The sequence below is a fragment of the Berghia stephanieae genome, chromosome 6 (assembly GCF_034508935.2).
Source record: "Berghia stephanieae isolate SIO BIC M18660-M18661 chromosome 6, UCSD_Bste_1.3, whole genome shotgun sequence".
Taxonomy (NCBI): Eukaryota; Metazoa; Mollusca; class Gastropoda; order Nudibranchia; family Aeolidiidae; genus Berghia; species Berghia stephanieae.
This window is the reverse complement of record NC_088365.1, coordinates 30,202,133-30,216,094: the sequence shown is the minus strand read 5'-3', so window position 1 is coordinate 30,216,094 and position 13,962 is coordinate 30,202,133. Positions and strand designations below refer to the sequence as shown.

The 13,962-nt window shown below is 37.5% G+C and overlaps 2 protein-coding genes across 2 annotated transcripts in view; both read right to left on the bottom strand.

Annotated features, from left to right (window-relative positions):
- Positions 1 to 210: 210 nt before the first annotated feature.
- Positions 211 to 4,349, bottom strand: LOC144975669 (solute carrier family 22 member 15-like). Its single transcript, XM_078919860.1, has 2 exons — positions 4,265 to 4,349; positions 211 to 2,987 (listed from the first exon to the last, which is right to left on the bottom strand). Exons 1-2 carry the CDS (start codon positions 4,275 to 4,277, stop codon positions 1,417 to 1,419), a joined length of 1,584 nt encoding a protein of 527 aa, XP_078775986.1. The 5' UTR covers positions 4,278 to 4,349; the 3' UTR covers positions 211 to 1,416.
- Positions 4,350 to 9,611: 5,262 nt separating this feature from the next.
- The window catches only part of LOC144974831 (solute carrier family 22 member 4-like), a 31,809-nt gene continuing 27,458 nt past the window's right edge, over positions 9,612 to 13,962 (bottom strand). Inside the window, exon 3 of the mRNA XM_078918158.1 lies at positions 9,612 to 12,425. Within this exon, the coding sequence (XP_078774284.1) occupies positions 10,855 to 12,425 (1,571 nt within the window). The 3' untranslated portion in view covers positions 9,612 to 10,854. The remainder of the gene's footprint in view (positions 12,426 to 13,962) is intronic.

The window sequence follows — 13,962 nt, the reverse complement described above, 5'->3', positions numbered from 1 at the left end:
TCTGTTTTCTTTTTCCATGTTACTCTCTGTCTTTTGTTCTGGATTGAGATTGCTCGTTATTTTGCCATGGTCCTAAGTATAGTGTCACAAAGTGACAATGCCAATGAGTGAGTCGGTGGTCTGCAGAACCTCCGATCCCAGTCAATTACCTTAAAGGGTTGCTAACGTTAACAAATTGACCAGCCCAACAAACTAACAACCAAAGAGTGATGAGTAAATTTTCACATTTTATATATTTATTAATGCAAATTACTCTCACCCACTCTCTCTCTCTCTCTCTCTCTCTCTCTCTCTCTCTCTCTCTCTCTCTCTCTCTCTCTCTCTTTCTCTCTCTCTCTCTCTCTCATCCGCATATGTAATGACGATCACTCAATTCACTAGACAGTAACAATGAAAGTGAAACAATGAATAGGTATACACACAAGTCACAAACATTTCACAAGAACATAATATAGATCAAAAACACATGACCTGTCCGTCCACAGGTAAAATGTTACATGTTGCTGTTGGTCAGGGACCAAAGTAAAGTGCTTTGAGTATGTTTAGTCGATATTACTTTATATAAAAGCTCAAGTTTTTTGTTTTAAAAAAATAATGCGCAATTTCTATAGTGTGCCTTTCCACTAAACGTGCTCGGAAGCACTTATAGGTTATTTGCCACCCGCGTTTATGAGTAATTTTCACTAAACTGTATTAACCAGACTTTAAACGTTCAAGGTTACACATAGTCTTGTGTGTTGGTCCGTTATACTTCCGGGTGGCAATGTTATGAGCTTTTTAGCTCAGCGCATACTATCTATACACAGACGAAAAAAAATAATCTGCAGATGCGATCATATAATACATCAGTCAATAAAACACTCACAGAAAACCTGAAAGGGATGTACTCTGTCTTCAACAAGGTTTTAAAGGAGGATATGGAGTTACTGTGTCTAGTTTCTGCTGAAAGTGAAAGGGCATTCCACACAGACGGAGCAGAATGTGCAAACGCATGTCGTGTAAAGTTCGACTTAGGAGTCAAACGGTCCAAGTACAAAAAAGTTGAGCGGAGAGAGCTATTTGGATTGTAGAGACGAAGAGATGACAAGTCGTTGAGTGCCCTGGATGCACATAAAACAGTAACCGACAAGTTTGTAAGTAATCCACCTCTCCACGGAAATCCAATGCAACGACTGCAAGACTGGAGTAATATGATTTTTTTAAAATATCGTAACAATGCGGGCAACTTTATTTTGGGGTATCTGCAGTCTAGCGATCAAGCTTTTTTGGCAACCCTTAGAGGAGGGATTTGCAATAGTAAAGTCTAGAGTAAGTCTAGAGTAGTCTAGAGTCATTGAGTAAACTAGTACATTGCAAGTGTCTTCGGTTTGTTTAGTTCTTAATTTAAAAATGTTTCGATGTTGTCTTTTACGTCCCTCACATCATCATTTCCTTCTCATTCTCTTCCACAACGACGGCCATCTCCCCAATCTTTTCAAATGTTTCTTTCAAAGGTTTTCCCTTTGTCTCTGGCAATCTGGTAAAAAGACAAAAAGAAATGACGGCCAAGCACCCTATTACCAAATACCAAACATAAATGTGATGCGAATCTTTTGGAATAAGAAAAGGGGCGATTATTCCGCCGATTCTGGCCATGGCAGTGGCATAGTTCACGGCTTTTCCTCGTACAACTGTTGGATAAAGCTCTGTGAGGTGGACTTGCTGTGATGCATAAGACGTATCAACGCATATTAATCCAAGGATAAATAAAATTAGCGAGAATATCATTTGATCGTTTCCCGAGGCACACAAGTCCAGCGTCATTGCTGCAAAAAAACAGAGTCCTGATGAAAGAACAAACACACAAGAAGCTCCTCTTCTTCCGAACAGATTGGTAGCAAATAGTGGGAAAACTGTGAATGGTATGTATATTGTGTATAATAGAATATTATTTAAATAAAAATTTCCATTTAGAGCTTTGACTCCGAAGCTGGTGGAGTAGAAAACTAAAGAGATAAGCATCCAACCTATTGAAATGGGAATAGTTACACGCCAGTATCCCCAACGAAATAAATCTATAATTGTATAATTTGCTGTATCAATTTTCTGGAATGTTTCTGTCATTTGTTTTGGTTCGACAGCACGACCTTTTAACATTTCATTTTCAAGCGTTACCCCATTTAATCGGGCCATTTTCTTAGTAACAATTTTAAATTCTTTACTTTTGTTTTTCACTTCTAACCATCTTAAACTTTCTGGAACCCAAATAACGGGACAGAAACAAACAATAAAAACAGCACTCGAAGCTAAAAGAACATGTTTCCAGTTTTTCAAAAGCATCGATACAAATCCAAATGTTATTCCTCCAATTGCCCAACCAGGAATACCTATTAAAGGCCCCCTCCATCTTCTACTCAGAAATTCTGCCGGGTACACGTAGTTCAATGATGCGAAAAACGCACTTACAAATCCTATAAAGAATCTAAATGATGCAAACATTTCCCAACAGGTGGAAAGAATAGAAGTTGACGTCAAAACAATAATTATGAGAAGAGATCCGTACAAAGTTTTCTTCCGTCCAAAAGTATCCGATGCATGGCCAGAGAAAAAAGATCCGACAAGATTTCCTGCCATTTGTATAGAAATCATCAGAGATGAAATCCATGCCTTGTCGCAGACGAGTCCCCATTCTGTAACAATAGTTATTGATTCTGGATTAAATTCCACCAGTTCACATGCCTGAAACTCCTCACACGTGAAATCTTTGGAATATCCCAGGCCTCTGTTCGTGGGACTCACATTTAATAATTGAGTATCAGAATCATTAATGGCGTTGTGGGAGAGAGTATTGTTGTCTAGACATCTCCATCCAGGATTGTAGTTCCCAAATGCCATAAAGATGAATATGAAGTGGGATGACAACTTGGTTATTATGAATAAGGATATCACGATGACAATTTGGAATAGACCACATCCTATTTTTTTCTCGATGATCGACTCGGCAAGTCCTATTTTGGATAGTGTAATGATAAAATGTTAGATGCAGATAATGATTCAAGACGATGACATTAATTTGCTTTTAAATTCCAATTATTAATGCTTGAACAAACGAAAGTAGGAAACATGAGTTGTCGTTACTGGTCAGGAATTAAGTGATTTCAGACGACAATCATATTCCCTCTGTTAAAAAGTGATTATAAGCTGTGAATTACTCAGTTAATATTAACCCTCTCCTTACCACCCATAGGAAAATCGTCACATTTGTTACGATGCAACCAACAATTTTCTCATTCTGATATCCTTTGTACGTCACAAATTATAAAGAAAATACTTTGTTCTAGAGATAAAAATTAGACACTGGACAATATTATGTATAGAATGTACTGTTCCTTTTCTGTTTGAGTCGAAACAAAAATCTATTTTTGTGTTGGGTGAGTGTGGAGTTTCATGAAAAATGCTGGCTGGTAAGGAGATAGTTAACATTAATTATCTTCATCGGGTATCCTTGTTAAGAGTTTATTTATTGTTCTCGCTTTCAAAGTTCATTCATTATTCCTTAGACCTTAAGTTTATTACCAAGAAACAAATGCATCCACTTTTTTATACTACTAGGATATTATAAAATGAAGAAAAGACCTAATCATGCCCTAGCGGCTTATTCATGTGTCTAAAGTAGCAGCGTGGCTCCGCAGTTTCGTGCCCGAAAGGTACTGGGTTCGATAACCCGCCCCTGCGCTGTGTGGCCCAAAGCAAGTCACCTCGCCCTAGCTGATGTCTGGGTTATTCCAGTCTTCTCTTGGAATAGACCCTAGAGATAAATTTCCCGTATGGGATGAATAAAGTGAATTTTAATTTATTTATCTTTTTTATTTTAAAGAGCAACCTAGGTGAAGTGTGTTTGCCGTGTTGAGTGATCGTACTCCCATAACATTTGATTTCTAAATGGCCATGCCTAACAGTTGTAAGCCTGTGGTAACTTAACAGTACGACCACTCCGAATAACGTATTGTGATTTGTGCACAAATATTGGACAGCAGTTCCTGAAGTTAATTGATACACACTTTCCAAAAAAAAAAGACCACAAGCTACATAAAATTATCAACAGGAATAACATAAAAATAAGCTACTCGTGTATGCGAGTATTGAGAGTATTTCCATCACAGAGACCACAACAATTTCGGTTATCAGACATGCAAATAAGTATACGACTCATTGCATTATATATATATATTTATATGTATATAAATTGTGTGCATTATTTGGTTTATATATAAATATAAATTACCTATTTCCTCCATCGTTGGTAATATGATGTGTCAACTCTAAAACCGTCCTGTGAATAAAAGTATACACTTAAATGGTTCGTCAAACTGTACAATCTATTTTCCGTTGTTATCAATAAATGGATAGTATATAAAGAGACATTTCCTTTAACCCGTTACTGGCAGAGGTCAATTTGAATTTAACCTGACATCGTAACTTACCGTTTTCACTCAAAAAAGCGGCATCGCAATGTTATGACTTGCCCCCCCCCCCCCCCCCCCCCATTGAAACCAGATTAGCATCACGATTTATGAACTCTTGGTTTGTTTTTTTAAAAGATTTGCAGTTATAAATATGCAGATGGATAATGAGAGAAATTGGGATTTGAAAATAATTAAGCCTCGCAGTTAAAGGTTTAAAAGAAACAAGGCCAAGCATAATTGCTTTACTTCAAATATTCCATATCCAATCATGAAAAGCCCATGTACTGACATACACCTTTATCATTAAGATATTTAAAATCGTATAAAAACTGCAAGGGTAGTCAAACTAGTTATCTCTCTTAAATGTGACTAACAGCCTCTAAACGGTATTATGTTGGGATGAACTAGATGCTGAAAACTAAATTAATACGTGGTCAAAAATTAGAAACTTAGTTTTTATACAACTATATATTGAAGAGAATGAATATGAGATTCTTGAACGCATGCGTCTGGAATTCTGAATAAGTTCCCAATGCCGTTCCATTCGTGATCTTGGGAACGAGTTTAAATTACTAAGTTCACGAATACCTTTATTATAACTCTCTAATGATTTCACCGATATTTTTTCTTATCAAAATGTTTTCCTTTTTTTTTCTACAACGGTTAGTTTGGCCTTAAGCATGGCCAGGATATCATTAAGCGTCATGTCAAAATTTACTTTAAGTATAGCCGGATACTGAGAAAATTTTTTCTTGACTTCCTATATTATCATTTTATTAATATTATTATTTTGTTTGTTTTGTTTTTGTTTTGTTTTGTTTGTTTGATTAGGGTTTCTTTGTTCTGTTATTTTTGCTTTCTTTTTTAACAATAAATAGCATTATTTTATAGTATTATCCGATTTTTCCAAAACCGAATGAGTTTTAATAATATTATAGGCCCTTAAACTGCCAAATACTGAAATTTCTCATTTCCGGTCGTTTTGAGTTTAACTATTTATTTTTGGCACACATTTTCCTCTGACATAATACTAGTTTTGGACGCTGAGTCAAATATGATGTTAACATTGAAAGTTCATATCAAAACAGTAAGGTAATACAGCGGTCTCAGTTTAAGAGCTTAGTTAATAGGAATTGGAAAATTGAAAATTTTAACCGGATTGCAATCTTAGGCGGATGAAGTAAAGGAAAAATACACATAAACATTTCAAATGTACCAAGTCATAAATTATCTAATTATTGTTTGATAGATCTGCACTTTTAAAATAAAATATAACAGGCTCAGACTATGACTGTTTACCTTTTAACATTTAAAGTTTTTGACTAATAGATTGGTTTTTCCGCTGAAATTTAATAGTTAAAAACATTGTATCCATTTTATCTTTGATCTATCGAAAATCAGACGTCTATATTTGGCTTGATATAAATAATATGAACAGGATGAATGAAACACTACAGCATTCAATGTAATGTTTATTCATCGTAACAACGCCACTACCACATTATCTCATCCATCTGTAGTGTTGCATTCATCCTGTTTTGTTGATAAAGGGGAAACCCGAAACGTTCATTCGATCTGTTCTTGTGATAAAATCGAAGCTTCCATTCAAATTCATATTGTTTATTTCTTCGAGCTTCGAGCAGCAAGATTTACATAAAAGTTGACTTGGCCACTTTATTTTGTCTTAGCGACTAATGATTTCATAGCTTTTATTTGTATCATCGTGGAAAATGCAATTTCGTGTATTCGGTTGCATTTGTTTTAATTTGACAAAACATTGTATAATCTCCTTCAAATATCGACCGACTAAAATTTAGTTCACATCTCAAATATGTTTCTTACACTTCTATAATATAGATAAAAGTTTCCAACCACCTAATATCTTTTGAAATTGGGTTGATGTTTAAAGAACAATAAAGTAAAAAGTTCTCCAAACCCTAGAAAAGAGGAGAAACAAACTACTGTATAATTCCAGTCATGGAGTTATAGATTTAAGTAACTAACCAACAAAAACAACCCAACAAAAAATGAAAAACATCCATGACAAATTTAATCATGTTGAAATCCGACGTGAATCCAGTCAAGTCAGTGTGAAATATTGAAAGTAAGCTTCAATTAAAAAAAAGGAAAATAGATAATGTAGACGTTTCGGCTTTCCCCTTTATTAACAAAACACGAAAATCAATGGATTTTGTTTATTAACATTAACAACGCCATTCTCACATGTCTCAATCGTTTTAAGTGTTTCATTCATCCTGATTTGTCTTGTATATTGTGTTATCGTTTCCTGTCGCAACAACGCTGAGAATATATTTTATTTGTTTTTATTGGGTTTTATCAAGGCATTAACTGGATATACTCCCCAATATCAGTTTCGAGTACAGGCACAACAACCAAATAAAACCAAGGAACGCACATTTGTTTCACAGATGCCCATGCCAAACTAAATATAATATATAAAACCAGCATCAGATGATTTCCAGCTCCATAGTCTAAATTCGTATCTTTCTGCATCGAACATGTCTCCACTCAAAATTTCAGTTTCACGCCATAATAAAGCCAATCATGATAAAACTGTACGACAGAAACGAACTCAATTATCCTAACCCAGACACAAAACCAACACCATTTGTGCTATAACGAAGTACATTTAAACTCGTAACGAACATTTCACCTCCAGTTCCATAGATTCGTTGTAACTGAGGTGCATTGTATTATGACTTGCTCTCGATTCTCTTCATTTAACTCATTCAGAAATATTAAATGATGTGTAGCACATGTCTAAATCTTATGTATGTTATTCACTAAGAGATCAGTAACGGCTTAACAAGTTTTATTGCGTTTTGCCGTGTTTATGCTACCCATCAAGATAAGCTGTCGCGTTAGATAAAAGCAAACCTTACGTAAAGAGAGCGATGACACTGGCGTGCTCTGAAACCAGTTCTGATTCATGCTTAGTGAGCAGTTTAAAACTAGATAGTATGCCAATTAGTGCGGGGCGGTCCTTGGCAAGCTTAAGGACCACGGTCCTACGGTCCTTGGGAAATGAAGACCGCAAGGACCGGTCTCCGGTCCGTTCATTCTTGAACCGTTAAAGACCGCTACACGATGAAAACCGTGGCCTACAGGAGTAAAACACACGGAGTAGTCACACTCATTTCAAATTGTAACCTAATTAGAGAAGAGGGGTGATGCCTTCTTTATTTGCTCACCGTACTTCATTGTTACTTCGATAATTTAATAAAATTTGAAATTTATCCCCATTAACGGAGATAATGGCATCGCCCAAGGCGTTGATCGAGTTGTTCGTGGCGTTGATACACACACGCAACTCCTACCCCCCCCCCCACACACACACACACATTAGAGGGCAGCGAGCATTGAATAGTAAGAGAGAGACGTGAAGTTATAATAAGAGGGGGTGGATGAGGTGATAAGAGGGGTCGATGGTGACTTTTCGCCAGATCTAACAAACTCAGCTACCCATTCATTGCTGAGTAGACAGGGATTCAGAAAAAAATCGACTGCACCCGGGATCGATCTCTGGCCCTTTGCGTATAAAGAGAGTGCTCTATCAACTGAGCTATCGGGGTCCCCAAATATTCTATTGGACCTTTTAAAAATACAGACGTTATAACTGTTTTTTTTTGGACGGAAGAAACTAATGAAACTCATATTACTTGATTAGTTAAAACACCAAACGAAATTTTAATATTATTGTATTATTTTAAATGACAACAATGCGATAGAAAGGAGTGGCGACAAGAGATGGACAAAAGAAAACAAAAAATCAGACTTGCAACTTGCTAGGTTCGACACACACACACACACACACACACACACACACACATCTTTAGTAGTCACATACATTTCAAACAATAACCCATTAGAGAAGAGGGGTCATGCCTTCATCATAGATCATTGTCATTGCGATCATTATGGTGTAGTAAATTTTGAAATTTACCCCGTATAATGGAATCGTCCAAGGCGTGCGCCTCCTGTTCCCCCCATCTCACACACGAAAGGGCGGTTTGCGGAGTGGAGGGAGGTGGTCGTCTGCCTCTATGGTCGTCTGTGTCGTTTAGTGTATGGCAAAGGGGGGTGGGTGCGATTAATTAAGTGGGATGGGTGGTGATTGGTGGAAGATAGGCAAAGGACCGAGGCAACGAATCGCTGGGGAAGTAGTATGGCGCGAGACCGTTGAAAGGTGATAAGAAGTGAGGACCGCCGGCGGTCTTCCTCTTTGGGACTGGACCACGGTTCACAGCTAAAAGACCGTGGGACCGGTCCTCGGTCCGGTCCTCAGCGCGGCACTAATGCCAATGCCACCCCACCACACGTGTCAGTCTTCATCAAATGAAGTTGAAACCATGTTGGACTGGATTGGATCTACGAAAAATAAATTAAATGAAAATGACATTGAGGCGCCCAATTGAGGGGTTTCTCAACGTCATTTTATCCCACCTTCGTCTGTGTTAAAGGAAGAGAATAGCTTTTTAATTGATTATTTCCCTTTAACAACGACAAAGAGGAAAATATTCTCATACAGATATTATATTTAAAATGGCTGTCATTTTTTTTCCCAAAGACGGATTTTGGTGGACTTGTCACAAAAGGCTCAGAACATAATCCAGTGTCATCAGAATAAACATTAGCTTGGTACCAATTTCTTCCGGGTCGAACTCTAAATCTACTGGACTACAAAGATTTACAATTAGATATATCTGACGTATCACTCTATCAGTCCACGATCTTCTGATCACTTTCAGACAGCTCTCAAAAATCGTTCATGAAACATATTATCCTCTTAAAAGAACCGTTGTGGATCAATACGTCGAGCATCTTCATGGTTTGTAGAATGGTGCTCGACTTTGATCCCGTAGATCCTTGATTCGAGACATTATGTGTGCATTCCAAAGTTGAGTCCTTGGTAAAGGCTCTTTACTGGATGGGGTCTTCTGACTTCCCACTGTGGGCAAGAGGTCACTTGCTGTGTCCTTTTCGCCCATAATGTCTGTTTTCTTTTTCTACGTTGCTCTCTGTCTTTTGTTCTGGATGAGTGAGTCGGTGGTCTGCAGAATCTCCTATCCCAGTCAATGACCTTAAAGGGTTGCTAACGTTAACAAACTGATCAGCCCAACAAACTAACAACCAAAGAGTGATGAGTAAATTTTCATATTTTATATATTTATTAAAGCAAATTACTCTCACCCACTCTCTCTCTCTCTCTCTCTCTCTCTCTCTCTCTCTCTCTCTCTCTCCCTCTCTCTCATCCGCCCATGTAATGACGATCACTCAATTCACTAGACAGTAACAATGAAAGTGAAACAATGAATAGGTATACACACAAGTCACAAACATTTCACAAGAAGGTGGGGCCCCTTACCTTTACAGATCATAATATAGAACAAAAACACATGACCTGTCCGTCCACAGGTACACGTTACATGTTGCTGTTGGTCAGGGACCAAAGTGAGGTGCTTTGAGCATGTTTAGTGGATATTGCTTTATATAAAAGCTCAAGTATTTTGTTTTAAAAAAATAATGCTCAATTTCTATAGTGCTTTTCCACTAAAAGTGCTCGGAAGCGCTTATAGATAGATCGAAGTTGACGTAACTCAGTTTTTGTTATTGTTTTTTTTGCCACCCGCGTTTATGAGTATTTTCCACAAAATTGTATTAAACAAACTATAAACGTTTAAGGTTACACATAGTTTTGTGTGTTGGTCCGCTATACTTCGGGTAGCAATGTTCTGAACTTTTTAGCTCAGCGCATACTATCTATACATAGACGAAAAAATAATCTGCAGATGCGATCATATAATACATCAGTTAATAAAACACTCACAGAAAATCTGAAAGTGATGTACTCTATCTTCAACAAGGTTTTAAAGGAGGATATGGAGTTACTGTGTCTAGTGTCTGCTGAAAGTGAAAGGGTATTTCACACAGACGGAGCAGAATGTTCAAACGCATGTTGTGTTAAGTTCGAGGTAAGAATTAAACGGTCCAAGTACAAAAAAAGTTGAGCGGAGAGAGCTATTTAGATTGTAGAGTTAAAACGAAGAGATGACAAGTCGTTGAGAACAGTGCCCTGGATGCACTTAAAACAGTAATTGACAAGTTTGTAAGTAATCCACCTCTCCACGGGAAGCCAATGCAACGAATGCAAAACTGGAGTGATATGTTCTTTTTTTAAATATCGTAACAATGCGGGCAACTTTCTTTTGGAGTATCTGCAGTCTAACGATCAAGCTGTCTGGCAACACGTAGAGGAGGGAATTGCAATAGTAAAGTCTAGAGTAAGTCTAGAGTATTCTAAAGTCATTGAGTAAACTAGTACTTTGCAAGTGTCTTCGGTTTGTTTAGATCTTAGTTAAAATTGTTTCTATGTTGTCTTTTACGTCCCTTACATCATCATTTCCTTCTCATTCTCTTCCACACCGACAGCCATGTCCCCAATCTTTTCAAATGTTTCTTTCAAAGATTTTCCCTTTGTCTCTGGCAATCTGGTAAAAAGACAAAAAGAAATGACCGCCAAGCATCCTATTACCAAATACCAAACATAAATGTGATGCGAATCTTTTGGAATAAGAAAAGGGGCGATAATTCCGCCGATTCTGGCCATGACATTGGCCCAGTTCATGGCTTTTCCTCGTACAACTGTTGGATAAAGCTCTGTAACGTGGACTTGCTGTGATGTCCAAGACGTATCAACGCATATTACTCCAAGGATAAATAAAATTAGCGAGGATATCATTTGATCGTTTCCCGAGGCACACAAGTCCAGCGTCATTGCTGCAAAAAAACAGAGTCCCGATGAAAGAACAAACACACAAGAAGCTCCTCTTCTTCCGAACAGATTAGTAGCAAATAGTGGGAAAACTGTGAAAGGTATGTATATTGTGTATAATAGAATATTGTTTAAATAAAAATTTCCATTCAGAGCTTTGACTCCGAAGCTGGTGGAGAAGAAAACTATAGAGATAAGCAACCAACTTATTGAAATGGGAATAGTTACACGCCAGTATCCCCAACGAAATAAATCTATAATTGTATAGTTTGCTGTATCAATTTTCTGTAATGTTTCTGTCATTTGTTCGGGTTCGACAGCACGGCCTTTTAACATTTCATTTTCAAGCGTTACCCCATTTAATCGGGCCATTTTCTTAGTAACAATTTTAAACTCTTTACTTTTGTTTTTCACTTCTAACCATCTTAAACTTTCTGGAACCCAAATAACGGGACAGAAACAAACAATAAAAACAGCACTCGAAGCTAAAAGAACATGTTTCCAGTTTTTCAAAAGCATCGATACAAATCCAAATGTTATTCCACCAATTGCCCAACCAGGAATACCCATTAAAGGCCCCCTCCATCTTCTACTCAGAAATTCTGCCGTGTACACGTAGTTCAATGATTCGAAAAACGCACTTACAAATCCTATAAAGAATCTAAATGATGCAAACATTTCCCAACAGGTGGAAAGAATAGAAGTTGACGTCAAAACAATAATTATGAGAAGAGATCCGTACAAAGTTTTCTTCCGTCCAAAAGTATCCGCTGCATGGCCAGAGAAAAAAGATCCGACAAGATTTCCTGCCATTTGTATAGAAATCATCAGAGATGAAATCCATGCCTTGTCGCAGACGAGTCCCCATTCTGTAACAATAGTTATTGATTCTGGATTAAATTCCACCAGTTCACATGCCTGAAACTCCTCACACGTGAGATCTTTGGAATATCCCAGGCTTCTGTTCGTGGGACTCATATTTAGTAATTGAGTATCAGAATCATTAATGGCGTTGTGGGAGACAGTATTGTTGTCTAGACATCTCCATCCAGGATTGTAGTTCCCAAATGCCATAAATATGAATATGAAGAGGGATGACATCTTGGTTAATATGAATAAGGATATCACGATGACAATTTGGAATAGACCACATCCTATTTTTTTCTCGATGATCGACTCGGCAAGTCCTATTTTGGATAGTGTAATGATAAAATGTTAGATGCAGATAATGATTCAAGACGATAACATTAATTTGCTTTTAAATTCCAATTATTAATGCTTGAACAAACGAAAGTAGGAAACATGAGTTGTCGTTACTGATCAGGAATTAAGTGATTTCAGACCACAAATCATATTCCCTCTTTTAAAAAGTGATTATAAGCTGTGAATCACTCAGTTAATATTAAACCTCTCCTTACCACCCTTAGGAAAATCGTCACATTCGTTATGATACCTCCAACAATTTTCTCATTCTGATATCCTTTGTACATCTCAAATTATAAAAAAAATACTTTGTTCTAGCGATAAAAATTAGACACTGGACAATATTATGTATAGAATATACTTAACTTGTTCCTTTTCTGTTTGAGTCTAAACAAAAATCTATTTTTTGTGTTGGGTGGGTGTGAAGTTTAATGAAAAATTCTGGCTGGTTAGGAGATAGTTAACATTAATCATCTTCATCGGGTATCCTTGGTATGAGTTTATGTATTGTTCTCGCTTTCAAAGTTAATTCATTATTCCTTAGACCTCAAGTTTATTACCAAGAAACAAATGCATCCGCTTTTTTATACTATTAGGATATTATAAGATGAAGATAAGACCTACTCATGCCATAGCGGCTTATTCTTGTGCCTAAAGTGGCAGCGTGGTTTCGCGGTTTCGTACCCGAAAGGTACTGGGTTCGATCACCCGCCCCTGCGCTGTGTGGCCCAAAGCAAGTCACCTCGCCCTAGCTGACGCCTGGGTTATTCCAGTCTTCTCTTGGAATAGAACCTAGAGATAAATTTCCCGAATGGGATGAAAAAAGGGAATTTTATTTTATTTATCTTATTTAAAATTTTAAATTGCAACCTAGGTGAAGTGTGTTTGCCATGTTGAGTGATCGTACTCCCATAACATTTGATTTCCAAATGGCCATGCCGAACAGTTGTAAGCCTGTGGTAACTTAACAGTACGACCACTCCGAATAACGCATTGTGATTTGTTTGTCTGTGTGTCATGTTGGGGTAGTTCGTCTCCACGAAGAGGTGAGCGCTCGTGCTCAAGACTGTTCCTGCACCGGTGAACATGGCAGTTGGACCTGTGCTGTCCCTGATTTGACGACGCTTGGTGGTTGGGTTGTCCCGTGAGGCCACTCCTTGGGGATAGGACGAAAATGGTTCCTGTTACGACGAATATCTTGACCATTTCGTGACTTAAGATGGTATAATCTTGGGTACGATTCATGAACTCTTGTGATGAGACCGGGTTACCATTTAGTTATTGGCTCTGTTTTGGTATCTTATTGGTTGTCCAACTGAGAGCGAAGATTGATGGTGTGCAATTTGGTTGTTATAGACCTCTTGTGATTTTTGACGTTTTTCAAGATTTGTGGATAAAGCCTAATCTTTCATGTTTTTCAAGGGCTTTCTGGGTAGTCGGTCTTTGTTTGTTCTTCCAAATAGTGCTTCTGCTGCTGACGGAATGTTTGTCGATAGTAGTAGTTCGAAGTGCCAACAAAGC